Genomic DNA, 22,632 nt, shown 5'->3' on the forward strand with positions numbered 1-22,632 from the left:
GGGGTAAATGGTAAATGGTAAATGGACTTGTTCTTATATAGCGCTTTTCTACTCTGTCTGAGCACTCAAAGCGCTTTATACAACTAATTCATTCACCCAATCACACCCATTCACACAAGCACTTTTTATCTGACCTAAGTGCTAAGTAATCTACCATTCATACACATTCACACTCCAATGGATGCATCGGAGAGCAACGCGGGGTTAGTATCTTGCCCAAGGATATTTGGCATGCAGACTGGAGCAGCCTGGGATCGAACCACCGACCTTCTGGTTAGTGGCTGACCTGCTCTGCCACCTGAGCTCAGGTGTAGGGGGTGGAGCCTACACCTGCTTTAATTGGGCAAGAGGCAGGGTACACCCTGGAGAGGTCAACCTTCCATCACAGGGCGAACACAGAGAGACATACAAGCATTCAACCCCAGCACCTTCTTGCTGTGAGGCGACAGTGCTAAACCACCACACCGCCCACATACACAGGAAGAGTGGAATTTGGAAAATCGTTCACATAATTGTTCACATGAGATTGGTCTTTCATATCACCACCATCAACAATCCTTGCTGAACTTTGAGGAGTAGTAGTAGCCAATCAGATCCCAGAGTATGGACTAGAGTTCAGCAGACAGAGTGTAGTAAAGACAAACAGGAGGTGGAGCAGTTAAAATAAGAGAAAGGCCGCTTGATGTTTTTAATTCATCTGGTGACAGAGTGCTGGTGAATCTGAGTCTGGAAATTTGTGGTCCCAAAGCTGACGACAGTGGGTGGGGCTACAAGAGAAATTCATGAGGATTTGTAGATTTGTAGATTCTTCCTGCTGGGATCTCACAGAAAACTTCAACTACATGTCAAACCTTTTGTGGTTCCTATAACACAGAAAAGGGGCAAACTAGAGCTGAATCAGAACTACTGAATGATCCAGAAGACTCCAGTTGTTCTCATGGTTTAACTCTTTGTTCATCCCTCTATTCCAGTCAGTTCAATTTAGTTTTATTTAGGCAGCACCAAATAAGGTCCTTCATATTGTAAGGTAGATACCCTACATTAATACAGAGAAAGCCCAACAATCAGAGGACCCACTTTGAACAAGCACTTGGTGAGAGTGGGAAGGAAAAGCTTCCGTTTAACAGGAAGACACATAAGGCATTAGTTGGGATGGGGAGAGGCAGCTATCTGGGTGGGAGAAGGGAGACAGGACAAAGACACGCATATCCATCAAAGTGACATTCAGCTCTGAGCTGGTCACAAATCCAACGCTCGGTGCACCAGAGTCCTTCCAGAAGCAGGTTTGTGCAGCCATCTTGGATGTGAAGTTCCTGTCTGAGAGACTCTATTCATCCCTGTATTCATCTCTAGTAGAGTTTTTTTCAGTAGCCACTGGGATGTGAAGTGCTCTTGGACGCAGCTTCGTCATGATAGTCTAAGGAGCTTGGAAAGAAAAGCGTCTGGATTTCTTTGAGTTGCTTGAAGATGTTTCACCTCTCAGCCGAGAAGCTTCTTCAGTTCTGAAGAAGTGAAGATGCTGCCTAGCAACAGGAAGGCATTGCTTCCTGTTGCTAGTCCTGCATTGCTTGTCCTGTCCTGCCCCCAAAGGGGGCAGGACAGGACAAGCAACTTAAAGAAGACGCTTTTCTTTGCAAGCTCCTTTGGATCTTCTATGTTGTGCCATGCTTGTGAAGTGGCTGTTTGGTTTCTCCGATGTAGAGGTCTGGGCATTCCTTGCTGCACTGTACAGCATACACCACGTTGTTAAGTTTGTGTTTTGTCTTTCGGGTAAACCAGTTTGTGTCTGAGTGTGTTGCTGGGTCTGAAGTACACCGGGATGTCATGCTTGGAGAGAACTCTCCTGAGTTTCTCTGATACACTGGCTACATAGGGGATGACAATGTTGTTGTCTCTTTGCTGACTTTATAAAAGCACCGAATTAGGATAACCGCATGTTTTGAGTGCTTCCTATACATGTGTGTGTTCCTTCTTTTTCACTTCAGACTTAGAGGGAACATGTTCTTCATCATGATAGCTTCTCAGCAACGAGACTGGGAGAAATATTTCCTATTCTCACTGTTTATTGGCACTTTGGGGGCAGGACAGTCAGCATCTTCATGTTTTCAGAGTTCTTAGTTTTTATTTAGGAGTCACTGACAGTGATGTCATGGTTTCACTTCCTCCCTGCAGAAGGACAAGACCTGTGATTGGTGCACAACCTGCAAGGTCTCAGTGAGGTTTGCAGATATGTTGATTCCCTGCAGGACTCCTAGTCTGTGAGTGTAGGTTAGTAGTAGTTAGTAGTAGACTCTGTAGAGTACTCGTAAAATGTGTCATGTGACCAGGGTTACCACAGCCACCCCTTTAATGTCACTTCTGCCCCCATCACCTGCAGGATTTATCGGGCCGCTCATACCTTGCGTTGTCTCAGAGACGTTGACGGCGAGCTGCCCGCTGAAAGAGTTGACTCCCATCATGCCATGGGAGGCGGTGTTGCCCAGCGATGGGATCTGGTTGTGGTTCCTGGGAACGCTGTAGAGCGCTTCAGCGATGTCTGCTGCTCGCTTCAAGATGATCTCCTGCAGAGCGGAAAGACACAGAAGTATTTAAATATCTGGATTCCTGCAGCTGCAGAGACTCAGGAGGGAACATAATCACATAACATCTCTACTGGAGATGTGGAGAAGCTATCATCCTAAAATTAAAACTCATGCATTAACACCAAAGACAAGACTGATTAACTGAGAGTTGTGGTCACTTTGCTTCAGATTATAATGATAAATTACAATTAAACACCTGTAATACATTCCTGTGATATAATGTAAGGTATATTAAATCCCCCACTCGCCCCTGTGGGCGGTTTATCCTTCAAGCTCGGGTCCTCTACCAGAGGCCTGGGAGCTTGAGGGTCCTGCAGTATCTTAGCTGTTCCCAGGACTGCGCTCTTCTGGACAGAGATCTCCGATGTTGTTCCCGGGATCTGCTGGAGCCACTCGCCTAGTTTGGGAGTCACCGCACCTAGTGCTCCGATTACCACGGGGACCATCGTTACCTTCATGCTAGCATCTTGCACCCTGCTGTTATGTGCTGGATTGTCTCTGGGGCATCTTTACACAGCCTGCACCTGGGGTCTTGCCTGATGTGATAGACCCCAGCCTCTATGGATCTTGTACTCAGAGCTTGTTCTTGTGCTGCCATGATTAGTGCCTCTGTGCTGTCTTTCAGTCCAGCTTTGTCCAGCCACTGGTAGGACTTTTGGATGTCAGCCTCCTCCTCTATCTGCCGGTGGTACATACCGTGCAGGGGTCTGTCCTTCCATGATGTTTCCTCCTCTTCCTCCTCTTTCTTGGGTTTCTGCTGCCTGAAGTATTCACTGACCACCCCTGATGTATTCGTGGATGTTCGTTGTCTCATCCTGGATTGCGGTGCTGACACTCACCAGTCCCCGGCCTCCTTCCTTTAGCTTAGAGTACAGGCTCAGGGTGCTGGACTTGGGGTGAAACCCTCCATGCATGGTCAGGAGCTTCCTGGTCTTGATGTCAGTGGCTTCTATCTCCTCCTTTGGCCAGCTTATTATCCCAGCAGGGTACCTGATCACGGGCAGGGCGTAGGTGTTGATAGCCCGGATCTTGTTCTTACCGTTCAGCTGACTGCTCAGGACTTGCATGACCCTCTGCAGGTACTTGGTGGTTGAAGTTTTCATAGCGACCTCTTCATGGTTCCCATTTTCCTGTGGGATCCCCAGGTACTTGCAGCTGCCCTCAATGCCTGCAGTGTTGCCTTCTGGTAGTGAAATATAGTGAAAAACAGCAGAGTTCATGTTTTCTAACCCTAGCATGCAGTTTTCAGTCTAAGGCACTTTATTGTATTTCTGTGATTTCTGATTTCAGTCAGTTTATTTTTGATTTTATCTCATCACACTGAGGTCATTATATTGTTACTGCCACCATCTTTCTCTTCTTTGTCTTTTTTTCCAGTGTAATTGAGGGTAACGATCCACGATACTTCACTGACCAGCCTGCAGGGGGCACTCTGATGTCTGTCTGACATGCGCTAAAGATCCAGAGAGCGGCTCGTTATACTTAAACAGCTCAAGACTCTAAAAACACACATGTTCAGTTTACACATACATAACACACACACGCACACACACAGAGTTATTATTATTATCACTACATTTGGATTTACATTTGTTTACAGGCTCTGCACTCTGTTCAAGGTTACGCTTTCATTTCAATAGACCTGTGTGTGTGTGTGTGTGTGTGTGTGTGTGTGTGTGATTAACTGGTGGGTTGAGAAGCGTGTCGGAGAGACTCTGTTGGGGAGGATGGGGGATATAAAGAGCTCCCTCCTCCTCCTCCTCCTCCTCCTCCTCTGCCAGTGTTTCAGTGTTTCAGGAGGCTGTGACTCCTAAACCTGAAGGAGGTGGTGAGGAGGGGAGGAGGGGGAGGAGGAAGTCTGTCCTGTTTAATGAGTTTCATGTGAAGTTAAAGAAGCTCCGGTTTGAACTGTGAGACAGTCTGATGATGATGTCATCAATAATCTGTAAAACATGATTATTGGTTCTGATCACGTTGACTGTCCTTACTGTGATTGGCCAATCCAGTAAAACTGTGTAAAAATGAATAAATATTCTCTCTGTCAGACTCGTGCAGCTCGTATCGTAGACAGTTTGTTTACACTCATGTCCATGAAGCTGAAGCTGCTCAAACCACTGAAGTGAAATCATGGTGACGTCTCAGAGCAAAAGGCGGTGCGCTGGTTTAGACACAATGGCTGTAAGTAAAAGATGACATCACAGAGTTTTTGAAACCAGACGTGATAACGTGGATCAGTAGCGCTCTGCTGGACAGGTGGAGATACTTCAGCTGTGTTTCGCTCTCAGCGTTCAGTTTGTCTTCATCCATTTGAGTGGTTGAATTCAATTCTGTGCCGGCTCTTATTTGGGTATAAAAACATGAATTCATTTTGTTGTTTGATGAATAAATAATGACATCATTCTTAGTTTGAAACACGTTTTGACAGATTACATTTTTTTTAATTGTCCAATAAATCTGAAGCACTGTTTCCTGGATTAACAGACACGCGCTCACAGCTTGTTTCACTAAGTTTGTTCACAGAGTTTAACTTAACAGTGAACACTTCCTATTTGTGTCGCCTCATTCTGTATTTTCTACTCGTGTTCCTCCTCAAAGACACAAAGATTCAAACGGATTCAAACTGAAGCGGCGTCCTCGGTGTGTGGACACGAGCCGACGCCACATGACGTCGTGTATGTTGCACTTGCAGCCACAGCTCATGCGCACACCCCGTCTCCGGTCAGCCTTTAGACTCAATATTGTGCGATCTACTGTACAATATAAAGAACCTTGGGGCGACTTTTGTTGTGGTTTGGCGCTATATAAATAAAATTGAATTGAATATGTCAACAAGAATCTGTAAATCAGGGTCACCTGCACAGGTAAACACACTGATGTCAGCTGATGTGTGTAGACAGGTGAGCAGCTTACCTGGTTATTATGAGGCATCCCGTAGAGCGCCTCCACCAGGTCTGCTGCTCTCTTCAACAGCACCTCCTGAAAGAAGAAGAGGAGAACATGAGGTCCGTAACAAAAGCCGATGAAGTCGTGTTGCCAGTGTCACTTGTGAACAGGTGTGAACAGGTGTGAACAGGCTGCAGCAACATTTTCAACAGCTCTAATGAATTCTGTTTAATATTATGTTATTCATATGGTACCAAAACGCAACAGCAACCACCTCCAGGTGCTTCATACTGTAAAGACCCTACAACAACACAGCAAAACCCCAATAATCAAATGACCTATGAGCAAGAGCTTGGTGACAGTGAGAAGGAAAAACTCCCTTTTAACAGGAAGAAACCTGTGAAAATCCTCACAGTGTTACTGGAGGCCAAGGCCATCCAGAGGAAGAATCTGCTTAGATACCATATTTCTAAGATTTTCAGGGCCGAGTACAATAACCTCAGTTTGATCTGAATTAAGAAGCAGAAAGTTAGCGGCCATCCAGGTCTTTATGTCTTTAAGACATTCCTGCAGTTTAACTCGTTGGTGTGTGTTATCTGGCTTCATGAACAGATAGAGCTGGGTGTCATCTGCATAGAGAAAGCATGCAGTGCAGAGATCAGTAACAATCACAGCTTGTAAACATCAGCAGGGGTCCCTCTGTTTCTGTGTGTTTGTACCTGAACTGGAAGATTTAAACAGTGTTTATGTTAATCAGAGCTCAGTTACACCTCACAGAGCACACACACACACACACACACACACAAACATGCACACACACACACACACACACACACACTCTCTGGGCCTCTTAAAAACTGAAGCATTTCACTTCAATGAGCAGTTTTAGTGTTAAATGCAGCTCAATAAACAGCTGCCACTGTGTGTGCGTGCGTGCATGTTTGTGTGTGTATGTGTGTGTGTGTGAGTGTGCGTGCATGTTTGTGTGTGCGTGTGTGTGTTCGTGTGCGTGTAATCAGGCAGTGACAGAACAATGCTTCATTTAGTCTTTATCTTAATTAAACACACTCTCAGTTAATCTGCTGCTTTTCATTACAAACTTCTTCAGGAGGCTTTTCAATTAACCCCGCCCCCTTCATCCTCTTCCTCGCCTCTTCCTCCTCCCCTCCATCCCAGCATCCGTCCACTACTCTGCTTTTCTCCATGCTCTGTTCATTCTATCCCTCCCTCTAATTGCTGCCCATCAATCACTCCTTCTTTTTCTCTTACCCTGCATGCATTTTCTCTCTTTTCTCTTCTCCTCTTTCCTCTAATCCTCCTTTGTTCTCACTTCTTCTCCATTTTTCTCCTTTTTCTTGTTTCCCCCCTCCCTTCCTCCCTTTCTCTCTCCTCTGTCCTTTCACCGTTACAAATATCATTTCTTGGATCACAAATAAATGTTATGAACTGTGATTTACGGCCAGTTTTACACACTGTGACTGTCAGGTTACTGCCAGCCCAGCTCTGTGTGTGTGTTACGCACACCATGAGAGGGGAAGTCATTTCTGTGAAGGAGCTTTCAGCCTCCGATCGTCTTTAATCTGCTCATTTATGCAGAGCGACGTTCCAGTGTGTCGACACACTCACACACACACACTGTGTTTATAGAGACAAATGAAAGCCTCATTATTACAAGTGTTTCGCTGTTACGCCGTCACATGACGAGCACCTCTCTGCACACACATGAACGAGGTTAGAGCTGGAGGGCGGGATGTCATCACCGAGGAGGAAACCAATTATTCTTTTAACTCAACACACACACACACACACACACACACACACACACACACACACACACACACACGAACTGATCCTGTCTTTAAGCTCCAGCAGCAGGAAATGAACTTTAATATCTGAAACATGATGAATAATTACACTGAGATGAAAAAGTCTGACTAAATAAGATCACAAAGGATCAAATCAAATCCTCCCTGTGATCACGACAGCCTCCATCCACACATAGTGGAGCCCGTCATTATAAATTAACCCTGAAAACACCCACCTAATAGTTTTTTCTGAATGAAACACAGGAGTTATTATTTTTCTGTGTTTACTAGTCTGAGTAAATGAGGTAAACAGCAGGTGGAGCTCACTGTTCATGCAGACAAAGAATGAAAACTGTCGAAGCTCCAAACTTTCTTTTATCTGCATGACTGATGAGAAAAGTCAGAGCGACACCTGCGTGACCGGCCGGGCGTCCTTTCAGGTGAAGAACCTGTGGCGCTGCGAGTCTTTTCACCGAGATGGATTCATGAATGTAAAAACTGTAAAAGCTAACACTGAGCTCGCTGCTGTATAAGAAATAACGGTGTGGCTTTTTGGCCTTCATCAGCTGGCCGAGCTTCGAAGAAGCTTCAAACTGAAGCTCTGACACATGGATTACACTTGACTTACACGCTGCTCCCCAACTCATCACAGAAACAAATCAGCGAGTCACAGCGACGAACTAGACTGACATGCATCGATTAGATTGAGACGGACCCCCGGCTGACCTGTGTCATGTGGTCACACAGAAGAAACTCTGGCAATCAGCTGGTCATTTCCTGAAAGTGAAATGCAATCAATGACCAACCGCAGATGTTTCTGGGCTGTGGATCCACACCACACACAGGTGATGATGTCACAGGTTTAATTTCTCAGAAGCTTCTGTGTCACATGATTCATGTAAACCATCAATCACTCGCTGCTCCACTCTGACTTCTGCCATCATTTGCAGGGTTCACTCAGTATTTTCCAAATATTGCAGTTGGCTCCCTTTAGCACAGCGCCGTTTTAGCCCATCTTTGGGGGTGCTGAAGCCGCCCCAAAATTAATCAAAGCACCCCAAAAATGTCTTACTTTTTTTGACAATATTTGCTGTTTGTGTGACACACTACTAAAAATATAAAAACCATACAGTACTTGGTTGAGACGTAATATTTTAACAACAAAAGTATAGATAACCCCCTCTCCCATAATGGTTTGTTCCAGCTCTCCCCTGCTCTGGCTTTAGCGCCCTTCCTGCCAGAGCTGAGACGCAGCGGAGCGGAGGTGTTAGTGTCTGGCTTGAAACAGGACATGTTAGCTGCATTTAACCTTCAGTTACTCTTTATATAGTTGGTAGGAGTCAGACCATGTTTCTTTTTAACTGAAAAACATTACACCAGGTAACCTGCAGTGTTGAAAACGTGTTTTCCGACGATGTTTGCTACCCTACAATCTGTCCTGCTCTGTAGTAAATTCAGCGACATTTCACCGTCCTGTTGCTCCCATTGAAATGTATACAGCCTGTTTAAAATCTAAAACTTAAAATTGTCCGTAGCCTGCTGTTGTTACCACTGTCCTGTTTGAAATGGATACTAACTAGCTAACTGACTGGATGCCCATTAACCTTATAACTCCTGTTGTGTGTGTGTGTGTGTGTGTGTGTGTGTGTGTGTGTGTGTGTACAGAGAGACAGCCAGGTTCATAATGGATATAAGGAAGTTTTTTCCAAAAAAAGGAGCCACATTCAGGTAAAAGTGTAAAATCAAATGATCCGTCAATAAAGGATAATGTTGGATCAGTGTTTTAGTATTTATATCTTTTATTAGATGTTCGTGTGTTTTTTTTTCCTTTTGGTCGAAAGTACACTGAGAGAAGACTTTTTGTTTTTTTTCATATTAGTGTAATTTTTTTTCATCTAATTGAATCTATTTGTGTATGATTGTCAGTCCAAAGAGGGAGAGAGGAAAGAGGGAACGTGAGGAGAAAGAACAAGTTCAGGAAGAACCAGGTAAGGAAACAGAGAGGGAACAGTGACAGGCAGAAACTGTTAAACTGACAAAGAGAAAACTAATTTTACTCACACAATCTGGAAGTTTTTATATTTTTTATTAATATTTTATACATTCAAGGACTATATTCTATTTTTGGAGTGTATTTTTTATGTATCTGTATTATATTATACATAAACGTTAAAGGTGAATCTCTGTCATAAAAATGCACTCAGTTTACTTTTTACTCACTATGAGCATCATTCATTATTCTCCCAGTAATTAAGGTTAGGATTTTTTCTATTCCAATCCATTCTTCTTTGGCAGCATTTAAATAACCTTGATCAGATTTGATGGTTTTGTTACAGACTTTAAAAAAGGTTTTTTTTCTTTTCTTTCACAAATGTGGGATTAAATTGTGTTAAAATGTACAAAGCAGTGATGTCATGTTTTGTGACGAGGACCCAGGCACAGAGAGACTTGATGAATTTAAGAATCTTATGATTTAATAAAGAAATTTGCAGACTTGCAAAGAGATGGTAAAATTATGATGACTGATAACGGAGACGAAGACAACAGACGATGAGGACAGGGAGGAACAGGTTTAAATGCACCAAGGAGACAGTCAGAGAGAACTCGGGAGAACATTTAGGGATGCAGGGACTGACAGAGTAAAGTTTATCTTGCCTGGCTGGGCAGCTCTCTGGGTGCTCAGCACCCCCAAAGCTCTGATCCTAGAATTGGCCCACTTTAGCCTACAAACCGATTCACAGCTTCCGCAAACCGAGCCGTGGATCTGTTCCCTACAAACAAACACGTGTCTCTGTGATTACTGACCCCAAAATCTGACGAGTAGGAAAATAGAGAAAAGCAAACCTCTTTGAGTTCTTTTACTTCAAACCGCTCTCACAAACTTCCTCCTCACTGAGAAGGACTTCCACACAGAAGGCTTTTACAGAAACATCAGATAATCCTGGACGAGCCCCACGTTTAAGAGAAAATAGGAAAGCCACAAAAAGATTTTTCAAAGTGCAGAGAGCCCTGACCTCTGCAGACACTAAATAATAACAGCAGCGTATTTCAGCAACATACGAGTGATGTTAGCAGCGCACAGGGATGTTGGTCACAACTCTGTAACCCTCAGAAGCAGCTGAAGCTGAGTGGGGCTCATTCAGGGAGGTTTCCCACTGAGACGGGGTTTCTGAAAGCTTAACCAAACATCTGGATCCACCTTCTGATCCACATCCACGAATTAATTGGCTCCTTAGGTCAGCGGTCCCCAACCTTTTTTGCGCTACGGACCGGTTTATGTCGGACAATATTTTCACGGGCCGGCCTTTAAGGTGTCGCAGATAAATACAACAAAATAAAACCAGTACCGGTACCAAAAAAACAAGATTTATTCAAAACACACAGGAAAAGACCCAGGGAAACCGAGTTAATGATAAAAAGGATAACAAAAAATAACGCTAAAAACCAACAATCACACCCACACAGGACACAGTGGCCAGTCTATTGTGCGAAGGTGAGGGTGAAGGTGTAGCTGTTAGTTTACTGATCTACCCTCAGCTATGACCACAAGGAGCAGAAATGAGCTTCATCTGCTGGAGGCTGAACCTTTAGAGATGAGTGAGGGGCTCATTCATCAGAGGCTGAGGGTGGAGCCACCACTGGTTTGACATCTGGCCACATACAGCTGGGAGGGTCAGACCCAGGACATGCTGGCGTTGTCCCCAGCAGAGGAGTTGGTGGCAGAAGGAGATCTGCCCATCTCTGTTGGCCTGCTGCCCCTGAGACGCGGACCCAGATAAGTAGCATTAAGCAGATGTTAATGTGTTAGAGTTCTCTACTCCAACCAACTCCATCAAAAGGAAAACTGAAGGCTGTCACTGAGCGTGAGCAGATTAACCACAATCTCACACGAGGGCTACGTGCACACCCCCACAAACTGAACATCTGCAGGGCTTCTTCACCCACATCTGGATGAAAACATCCGAAACACGGACATTTATGAAAACAGCTCAGAGTTTATTATGCAGGACAGAAACAGAAACAAGACGACAGAGGAGTTATTTTTTATAAATCAGATAAGAGAAAGGCTGAAAAGTGTGTGTGTGTGTGTGTGTGTGTGTGTGTGTGTGTGTGTGTGTGTGTGTGTGTGTGTATAAAGCCCATTGGCAAACAGGGAGGTTGAAACAGTCAAATCAGGTAATCAGCGAGTGCAGCCATGTGGCAAGAAAAGAGATTGGCATACACACACACACACACACACACACACACACACAACACACACACAGGAAAGAGCATTAAATTCTACAAACACACACACATACAAGTGTATATATGTGTGTGTGTGACGGACAGCTAATGATGATGAATGCAGGGTCACTTGATCACCATGGAAACAGCTTTAACACTGAGGTTAGTGTGAACTGTCCTGTAATCTGGACTAACAGAGTGATCTCTCCTTCAAGCTGTGTGTGTGTGTGTGTGTGTGTGTGTGTGTGTGTGTGTGTCACTGGGTTTGTTTGTTTCTGACCTCAACGTGTTTCGTGGCGTCCGTGCCGGGATGACTGACGGCAGCTGCCGCACATACCGACACTTTAAAGTTTAATCTTTGGTGTCGCTATGGCACCAAACCCAAACACCGTCCGTCTGTAGGGTCAGAAGCAGGTGTCACTCTCAGAAAATGTCTCATCATGTGACTGTCACCAGCTCACATGTTTGACGAGGACACGGAGGAAGTAGCTTTGGTTTCTGAAACTGCCATCTTTAGCCTCCACCTCAAAAACACAGAGCAAACTGACCTCCTACTGCTTCAAAGCTCAACAGGAAACTGTTCACATACTTGCGAGCACACTTTGAACAGGTGTATCAAACAAAACTACAGTGCAATCAACCAATCACAGGCTTCAGTGAGACTATCAGCAAACTTCTCTTTCATTCAGCACCAAATCACAGCAGCAGTCGCCTCCAGGTGCTTTATATTGTAGGGTCAAGACTCTACGATCATACAGAGAAACCCAACAATCATACGACCCCCTATGAGCAAGCACTTGGTGACAGCGGGAAGGAAGAAACCACCAGCACAATACAACTGCACCTACAGAGACAGCATCGGTGGATCTACTGCTGATCGTGACAGCGTCCATGAAATAAGAGCTTCCAATGTGAGGGCTGGGTCGCGGCCCTTTTTATAACTGCTTTCAAATCACAGGTGTATTTGTGTATTGAGGTAGCACCAAGTGTTCACAAGGCACCGCTGTTTGAACACACACAGGGAGATCAGCCGTGTGTGCTTCGCCAGAACATGGTCGTGACCAGGTTTGTGACCTGTGTGATGTCACGAGTGCACAACCCGTCACACGTAAACCCGACTCAGCCCCCCGAAACAGTCGGGATTATTTCCAGTTATTAGCGTTTCTGTGGTCAACAGTCACTCGGCTGCACGCTGAGCACAAGGCAGCGTGGGTAATTGAATAAAACCATTACAGATGAATTATTAAAGATGTGGTTTTCATTATGGAGCTAACAGCATGTCAGCTCACATCAGAGCAGCTGGAGGCTGAAAGCACACTGGAGAAATTCTCTTTCAACTACTGCAAGGTTGTTCATTAAACGAGGGGGTGAATAGAAGTGTCGGATAATTGACATCAGCATCCCGCTTCTGATCCGAATCTGGAGAATCCAGATTAGGCCTGATATGTATAAACATCTTATCCTGGTTCCTCTAAACTGGACAGCTAATCCAGGATCAGGACAGCCTGACCATCCCAAACCTGCTTTATGAGTTATTATTGAAACACACAAACATACACACACACTGAACTGTTGACCTGAAGCAGCACAGCAGTTTTTAAATGTCCACCCTAAACGGAAAACTCTGATTCTGTCTCTTTGCTTTGATTGTTTGAACCCATCTGGAAAAAAGTCCCCAAATCTAAAATGGGTAAAAGATGTGAAAGTGTGAGCTTAAAAAGAAAAACTCTGGCTTCCACCAATGAGAAATGTGGGATGATTTTCAGAGTCTGATCGAAAAGCTGTGAACTGGAAACTAAACAACATCCTCACAACAGCAAACAGGAGTGGTAGCATAAAAGGAGAACATCATGGAAGCAGCTTCCTTCTTCAACAGACAAGCGCAGGACTCGTTGCTGGTTCTGACGAGCCCGTTCTCACTCCCGAGGCGTAACATGCCGACGTTTTGTCACGTCCCGCGGCGTTCCTGAGGAACGCAAACGGTGGCCTTCGGCGTTCTTATGGTACGCGGCGGGTTATGGCCGAAATCCAGTGCAATGACGCTCCCGCGGTAATAGACGTTCCAGCCCTGTATTCCAGCCCTAAACCTAACCTTATCCCTAGCCCCAACCATAACCTTTTTCCTGACCTTAACCATGACTGTAATGATGTTAAATAGCGTGTTTCTTTTTTTTTTTTTTTTTTTTTTTTTTTTTTTTTTTTTTTTTTTTTTTTTTTTTTTTTTTTTTTTTTTTTTTTTTTTTTTTTTTTAGCGTGTTTCTAAGCGATTTGAAGAAAAAGAGCAAACATGTGTAGATTGAGTCCATACGGTTCTCATTTTTCCTCATTTTTCCGAGGTCGTCATTTAGGAACGTGGTGGGTAGCCGAAAACGTAATATGTTGACGATTTGTCACCTAGCGTAAAATATTAGGCTTTGGGAGAGAGAACGTGGAGCCAGCAGACTGAGGGCGTTGGGGGAATGTGAAGTTCCTGCTTCATTACAGATCGTTCACTGACCAGCTGACTTTACCGTCAGCCTTTTCTCTGGAATATCACACGTGTGGTAATGCGGTGGCAAGCGGACATGCTGGATTCATCATGTATTTATTTATTAACTTTTATTTAACCAGGAAAGTCCCATTGAGATTAAAAACCTCTTTTTCAAGGGAGACCTGGCCAAGATCAGCATGTGTCTCACAGTTACAGAAATTGTAACAGTAACAACACACATGCAACAATAAGTGAAATACATATAAATAAGTGTAAATAACAAATAAGTGAATACAAATAAAATAAAATAAAATTCAATAAAATACAAATAAGAATAAATAAATAAATAAAAAATTCAGTTAAAATGACAATCAATCTAATTGAAACATTTGCATGTTATGGACTTGGCCCCAAGGATTCGTAGTTTAGATTTAAAAGCACTTAATGAAATAAATTCAGTCATCTTCCCGTCGTTCTGCAGTTTGTTCCAAGCCGAGGGTGCTGAATGGACAAAAGCTCTTTTACCAGGTTCAGTTCGGGCAAATGGAGCAGAAAGCAACAAGTAACCATGCGGACGAAGACAATACCGACCAGCATGTTTCATTACAAGCAGGGAACATAGATAAGAAGGCAGCAACCCAAGTATCGACTTATATATAAAACCAAATTCAGCCAAACCAGGACAAACGTGAAAGCAGACACTGGTGTCCAAACTACAGGTTTGATGTGTGTGTCTGTTAGAAGCTGCGAGTCGGTCTGAGTGGACACACAAAACAAGTTAAACAGCAGAGTCGGTGGATGCAGCTGATGATTATCAGGACTCTGAGCAGCCAACCAGAACGCAGACTGATGGAAAAAACACAGCGACAATAATCACTTATTCTGTGTGTTTGTATAAAACGATTGCGTGTCTGAGCGCGTCCTACCTTCGGCAGTCTCTCCGGGTCTCCGGGGTGGCGGGGGATGACCTTCTGTAACCTCTGGAAGCCATAATCGATGGTAGGCTCGTTTAACGCTGAGGAGGGAGCAGGTCTTTTCGTTAGACACCTCACAACATTCATATCGTCACATTCGTTCACTAGTTAAACTTTTTAAAGTCTTCAGCTGCTCAGACTGCCGTGGAGAAGACGTGAGACACTCCTCTCACAGATTACATGTGAGCATTTCAGATTATCTCTGGATTAAACATGTAAGTCGTGCACAGAGAGAACAAAGGAAAAAATAAATGTCAATGAAAATACTCCAGGAAGTTGACGGGCTGATTGGATTAGACCGACGGGAGGAAACACACGGAGGCGTCATTGTCACGCTGACGGGAAACCACACACTTCAGTTTGAACTGATAATTTATGCCGCTCTTTGTCAGGTGTAATAACTGCAGCCGTGCACATCGCGGCGAATCTGCAACCCTCAGACACGCCGAATCCATCAGACTTGTTCATTTTTTGTTTTCCCCTCCCCTCCTCTCTCCTCTAACATCATTTACAGTTTAAACTGGTTGGGAGGTGATAAATCAGAGCGTCAGTGAACGCAGCCGAGCACAGCCAGGACTCAGAGTGTGTGTGTGTGTGTGTGTGTGTGAAGTGCATGAATCATAATCCCGTCTTGGTTCAGCTGCATTTAACAAGCTTTAGACCGACTCTCCTATACATCAAACTGTGTGTGTGTGTGTGTGTTCAGTCCTTGAAGGCTCACAGGGCGTGACAGGCAGCAGTTATAAGAGTGTGTTAGCTCTCCAGATGTCTGTGTTATCTATAGTTGTGCGAGTGGCTGTGACCTTGTGTTGTTGACTGTTACACACTTTACTGTCACCTGTGTTTCTTCCACCTGCAGTCGCTCCGAGTCCTCCTGGATCAAACCTGAATGCATCCTCACTGCGTCTTTAAGGACACGTGTCCACATGCAGAGCAGTAACACCTGATCATCAGGTAGAAGATGTCAGAGTTACCACCTGAACCTGGCAGCGTTTTCCTCTTTCGCTGGCGCATCAGCGACTGTTCAGGACGCCATGTTTGGACGGCATGTGCAGCTGCGCAGCGGGGCTGGCGGTGATGCTGTGTGGCTGTTATTAATGACCTGTTATTGCGTGTTTGTGTTGACGTGACTGTTTTATTCTTATGTGTTGTATTTCATTCGTATGTGGCTTTTACCTGGACAACTATAGGTCACATGACCACGACTCCACATTCAGCCCTGAGACACCTGAGCTGCTAAAAACGCCGATGTCATTCTGCACACTGAGCTAAGACGAATGAACGATGCTCTTGATTCATGTCTTCATGTTTCACTGCAGTTTAATAAACTCTGGAACACCTGAACCAACCAGCTGTCATTAAAGTCTTTATCTGATTGGCTAATTGTCTGAACTCAAGCGCTCTAATCAGGCACACCGGCAGACAGTGAAACCATCCAATCGATAAGTTGTGATGGAGCGTCCCCGTGGTAACTGCCACAGACTGCTGCCGCTGAACTGATCTGCTGTTTCTATTGGCTGCTAATAAAGATTTGATGGCTTTGAATTGATCAGACACGACACAGAGCGTGGATCTGTCAGTCCCCGGCTATCTGAGGAGACGCCTCAGCTCCACCCTCAGCGCTGAGTGAGTCGTCAGTAATCGTGCGCAGGCTGGCGGTGTTTTATGCTCCTGTCAGGTGTGTACACCTGTCAAACATCAGCACAGCTTTATGTGGAACCCACTTTGTTTCTGGTGCTTTGGATGAGGAGACGTTCATCTCGATGATAAACTGAACCTGAAGAAATGTTGGCACTGTTGCGGCTCAGCTGCACAAATGACGTATTTTACTGTGAAACAACAGTCCTGATTTATTTTGTATGTATTCGTTTAATAAGTGAGTTTTACTGTCAGACAGTTCAGGCTGCAGTGTCTGCAGAGCAGGACGTCGATACAGATGAGACGAGAAGCTCGGAGCGATCGACACGTGTAGAGGCGCTGCAATTCCCTCACACTCAGGTCTGACCAGCAGGGTCCGCTCTGTGTGTGTGTGTGTGTGTGTGTGTGTGTGTTAGACATCTTTGTGAGGGCAGTAGCTTACTACTATACTTGTGGGGACCAACAGTCACTTATGGGGACAAAATACCTGTTTGGAAACATTTTTGAGGCTCAAAATGTGGTTTTAGTGTCAGGGTTACAGTTTGAAAACGTGTGTGTGTGTGTGTGTGTGTGTGTGTGTGTGTGTGTGTGTGTGTGAGGGTGTTGAGGAAGTGAAAATCTGAAGGTGGGTCAGACAGGAGGCGTTGGAGCGATCAATACTTTGAGATCGATACTCATGGAAATTGCATGACAGCTGAAGCCGTGTGTCTGCCTGAGCGCACACACAGAGAGAAACCATAACGAGCGGAGCGGTGTCGTTTATGTGCGTTGGCGGGGTTTCCACCATTGATCTGCTCTACTTTACTCACGTACTTCACACGTACATGCAGCCGTGTATGTGATAAAGATAAGCTGTACGTCTATATTCGTGTGTCATCGTTTTAAATGATTTCAGCCACTGAGGAAGAGTGATGGTAATCCCCAACATTATGGTGCTTGTTCCTTTAGTAAATACTCACATTATTCACGACATGCCTTTAAAAGCTCGAGGATTAGCTGCTTGCTTTTCGCACTACCATCTTATTTATTCATAATTTATTTATAATTTAAATACTTAAGAAAATTATTTTTCATAAATTGATTTTAATTATGAATACAGGAAACTAGGCCACATGTTCAGTAGCTCCAGCTGAAAGGTTTGACCCATGTACTCTGTGACATGAAAACCCTAATCTGATCTAATTTAATGGAAAAACTTCAGTCTGAGAAATATTAAATTTAAATTACATTTATTCAAGTTAAATATGATATTAGATCTCGTGCCAGCGCTTCTCATTCACGTGTTGATCTGCCTAATGCAGAAAAACCTGACTGAGACCTGCTACTGAGGATGAGCTCTGTATTATTCAACATCACTTCCTGTTTCCTTCCCCCGCATGCTGAGAGCAGGCACTGTAGGGCGGAGGTGGTGGATCCCTCTGATCTGCTGCTGTGTGAACATGTGACTGATGACATCACAGACACGCACAAGTGAGTGTTAGTGTGAGGTCATTAACGTAAAGGTCCAGAGATGTTTCGGGTTAATGGGATTTGAATGTGTATAATTACTGCAATGCAGCATGAACGGAGATAAAAGAAACATAAAGAGAGAGAAGAGGAGGATATAAGCAGTGCTGGTCAAGTTACTTGAAAAAAGTAATCAGTAACTAATTACCGATTACTTCCCCAAAAAAGTAATCCTGTTACTTTACTGATTACTTATTTTCAAAAGTAATTAATTACTTAGTTCGTTTTTAAAAACACGATTTACAACCTGAATAGGTGATAAAGTGATAGATCTTTCAGCCCAATTCTACTTTTTCTGCATAATCATCATACAAAATGTAATCAAACGGAAAAGTCTCTTTTTAAAACTTGTTTTATTAGTTTTAATCTTTTAACTTTATGCATCAAGCAAACATTTAATTATCTGCAACATTCTCTGACTGGAAGAAATTAGTTTAACATTTAAACCTATTTTCTGCACATTCCAGCACATAAAATAAAATTTTTTGTGTGTTTACACTCAGTCTTTCAAATAGATGCAAGTAAAACACAGCAGAAAATAAATAAAGTCAAAGACTAGCGGTCCTGTTGCTCTATTTTCACCTGTAAAGCAGGAGTGGGGTAGGCGGAGGGTTACCCTGGTGCAGGTGTGCAGCGGTCAGTGGAAGAATCCGCGAGTTTCTCTGTGAGTTTCCCATTACGTCGTAGCTACTCGGTGCTTGTTTGGAAGTTTAGGGTTTTTTTCGCTGTAAAAAGAAGTTTTCTTCCCACGCACAACGGACACTAATGTTTTTGTCACTTTTTATGGAATCAAACTCAAAGTAAGGTCAGTACTTCCACGCTTTAAACGCTGCACGCTCATACTCTCTCTGCACTCGATATATGATCCATTGTTGATCTGCACACAGCTGTTGTCACGAACGTCGCACTCGCTTACGTCACTGTCATGAGACATTCTCGCAAAAAATCACGGTTTTAGTAACGCAGCGTTCCTACGGGAAAGTAACGGTAATCTAATTACCGTTTTTGCAATAGTAATCCCTTACTTTACTCGTTACTTGAAAAAAGTAATCAAATTACAGTAACGCGTTACTGCCCATCTCTGGATATGAGGACACATGGAGAGAAGAAATGTTCTCCAGTCTGACAACAAATAGAGAAAGAAAGCTGGAGCAGCTGCCAGACAGATGTTACCTGCACCTGCAGCGGTTCAGATGTTTGACCATCAGAATCTATTTAAAACTGATCTTATTACTGACTCATCTGAGTGCTGTTGAAGTCAGGGTTGTTTAGTGGTTAGACTGGCCCATCTTTACCCTGACCTTTGACACCCCGTGAGATGTTGGTTTTAGTTGATTCTATGCTGTTTTATCTTGTTTTCTTTTTTAATATAGGGCTGTTTTAATTTATATGTATTATGTGTTTTATTTATTTATTTTTGCTGTTTTCTGTTATTCTAATTTTTTGACTTGTTTTCTGTACAGCACTTTGGTCCTGTGCTGGCTATGTTAAAGTGCTTTATAAATCAAATTGGACTGGAAACATACAGACAAAATTAGATGACCGCTAAATAATAAAAATAGAAAATGTGAGACCACAGATCTTCCTTGTTTAACTTATACATAAGCTTCATTTTCTTCTTCCTGATTTCTGCTTGTTTGAGTCTAAAATAACATTCTTTAAGTCTGGAAATAAAGCTTTGTTTTAAAAAGGTGTCCAAATATCCCAACTGGTGCCTCCTGCTAGAGGACACTGGTAAAATGTGGTGTTATCCAATCAGATGATCAGGAGCTGTCCTTACCTGTATAGACGAAGCGTCCCGGCGCTCCTTTACAGAACTGTTTGGACTTGTAGGACAGCGTGACCTCGACGACTCCAGGGATGTGGCGGGGCGGAGTCTGGACTCGGATGGCGTGAGGGGTTATCAGCTGGAGAGAGAAATAATAAGAGTCATCGTTGTTGTATTGAGACACACAATACACAATGTTTGCTACATCGATCAATTATCCAACTGATCGGAAGGGTATTACCTCGCTCCACACCAACATGGTGCCAAAGACGACCTGAAGGCCATCGAAGAAGTTGTCGCCAATGAGGATGACGGTGGCGCCGCCTGTCGTCCACCCCTCGCTGGGACTGATGGCTTTAATGCAGGGAGTGGCTGCTGGACGAGAGACACCAAGAGACACAGAGGGAGAGAGAGAGAGACAGAAGCGTCTCATTAACTGAAGCTGCAGTTCCTCTAGTGTCCAGCAGAGGTTCCATGTTAAAACTTTATAGCACTAATGAACCACAGATGCTCAGAAAGCAGAGGACAGGAGCCCTGATTGGCTTTTATTAGGAATCCAATCAGCCAATCAGAGAAGAGAAACGACATTTCAACTCCTGAAAAGCAGCGTTCGCACACATTATTTCATTATTTCAACATCCTGCATCAAAACATCCACATTTTAAACCAGGCGGCCTGTCTGTGAACAGCCTCTTTCATGACCTCCGAGGGGTCCAGGCCCACAGGTCGAGAAAGATTGAGCTACATTACTACAGTACTGAAGGTCACACACACGCACACACGCACACATAATGTTAATTGGGTCGTGGCTTTTATCCGCTTTAGCTTAGTTCACTCCAATAACACACACACACACACACTCAGACACACACACACTCAGACACACACACACACACACACAGACACACTCAGACACACACATATTCAGCCGGTAATGACTACTTCTCTCTCGTCTTTCAAGTGCGGCTGCAGATTAATTATAAAGTGAAATGAAAGTACCGTGTGTGTGTGTGTGTGTGTGTGTGTGTGTGTGTGTCTGTGTGTGTGTGAGAGAGAGAGGTAGGGCAGCTAATCTCATCACTTGATGACTTGAAATGGCATTATAGCACCTGACCTCTATTCTATTCTATTCTATTCGATTCTGTGAGCTGGCGTCAGGTGCAGACTTCCTGTGACGCTCCTGCGCTGTCGCTTCATGTTTTAGAAATAGAAAAATCTCTCATAAAGTGACCCAAACATCACTGACCATCACACCCTGAGAGTCGCACGCTGTTGCCGGGCTGTCAGCAGGGATGAGTGTGTGTTTCTAACACGCGTGTGTTTCTAACACGCGTGTGTTTCACTCATCTGTCGAGTCCACCTGGTCCTGAGTTTCCGCTGCATTCTCAGGAAACCGATCTAATATCTAAACACTCGGCTGTTCGTAGAGCAACACGATGAACTCCGGCGGTGTTTCACTTTAGACATGGAGAACGTGATGCATGGACGACAACTTCCTGTGTGAGACGGGGGATCTGAGGTGGAGTGGGCGGCTGGGTGAACTCGCAGGTTTGAAAGCGTTCACGGCACGGAGGTAAGTGTGCAGAAATAACCGTGCGCGGAGCTGAAAATGAGCGAGAGCTCAAACCCACGGGACTTCCCCTCGCTTTGACTGGGAGGGGTGGTTTCCATGGTAACTGTCTTTAATTAGGAGGGCAATTAAAGAGGTTGAACGGCCCGCGAAAAGACACTCAGTCACACACATGCACGCATAGACACACACTGTCCTCTCTGGGGACCCTGGAGCGTCTGGTCTTCCTACCCACAATCCACTGGGCTGATTTCTCTGCACAGAGCAAATTACACTCGTCTCTCTGCAACTGTCGGATCTCCTACACCAGTCAGACCAGTGACAGAGCTCTCAGTACAGGAGCTGACTGTGATTGGTGGACTCTGAAACTCTGACAGGAAGTTCTCCTTTGAGCACGCCCAGCCTGTCGCCATGTTTGGATGAGAGGTTGGCACTTGTTCATCAGCTCCACCATCTGAGTGCAAAAAAGAGTTGAAAAGAAGCGTACCCTCAGACGGGTCCAGTCTCCGCGCCCGGCGGCCATGTTTGGAGTTGTTGTGCACGAACATGTTGTCGGAGACGGCGAGAACGTGACCATCCACATTCACCGTCGTTGACACAACCACCTGCAGAGACACAAACAAACACATTTAATCACGACAGCAGGAAGAGAACAGAAACACTGGTGATGTCACACTCAGTGTTGGGGAGTAACGGAGTACATATACCGCCGTTACGTATTTAAAATACAAAATATGAGTAACTGTATTCAGTTACAGTTACCGTTTAAAAAGGTGGTATTTAGTTACGTTGTTGAAATAAATGGATTACACGGCGGTACTTTCCTGTTTCATATATTAGGCTATGCTCTCTCTATTTTTGGTTTCCACGCCGGTGAAAACCCAAACAAAACACGCATTAAGAGGCTCAAATGCCCGAGTCTCAATCTCACGGCTCATAATGACGTGAAGAAATATTTTTGACGAGCCCAGTTGTAAGTAAGCTATTAAGACTCGACTGTACACCGTGTTCGTGTTTTCCTCTGAAACAATAAGTTCTGTTGGAGCAGCCTTTCAACGCCTCTCTCTGTCTCTGCTAGCAAAGTTGACCCAGACAACAAAGTAAAGCTAGTTTTCAGCTACGAGCCAACACAGAACCCACCGTATTAGCCAGAGGTCCCTTTACTACGGTTCGGAGCCGCGGACCTGTTTTATATACAAGATCGCTGCA

General features: G+C 44.3%; 1 protein-coding gene across 2 annotated transcripts in view; it reads right to left on the bottom strand.

Annotated features, from left to right (window-relative positions):
• Positions 1-22,632, bottom strand: part of ebf3a (EBF transcription factor 3a) — a 99,303-nt gene that overhangs the window by 8,123 nt on the left and 68,548 nt on the right. For both annotated transcript variants that reach the window (XM_085170511.1, XM_085170509.1), the window contains 6 exons: positions 21,911-22,028; positions 20,095-20,228; positions 19,866-19,992; positions 14,894-14,982; positions 5,493-5,558; positions 2,399-2,561 (listed from right to left, as the gene is read on the bottom strand). In XM_085170511.1, the coding sequence (XP_085026637.1) occupies positions 2,399-2,561; positions 5,493-5,558; positions 14,894-14,982; positions 19,866-19,992; positions 20,095-20,228; positions 21,911-22,028 (697 nt within the window). The remainder of the gene's footprint in view (positions 1-2,398; positions 2,562-5,492; positions 5,559-14,893; positions 14,983-19,865; positions 19,993-20,094; positions 20,229-21,910; positions 22,029-22,632) is intronic.

The sequence above is a fragment of the Neolamprologus multifasciatus genome, chromosome 8 (assembly GCF_963576455.1).
Source record: "Neolamprologus multifasciatus chromosome 8, fNeoMul1.2, whole genome shotgun sequence".
Classification (NCBI taxonomy): Eukaryota; Metazoa; Chordata; class Actinopteri; order Cichliformes; family Cichlidae; genus Neolamprologus; species Neolamprologus multifasciatus.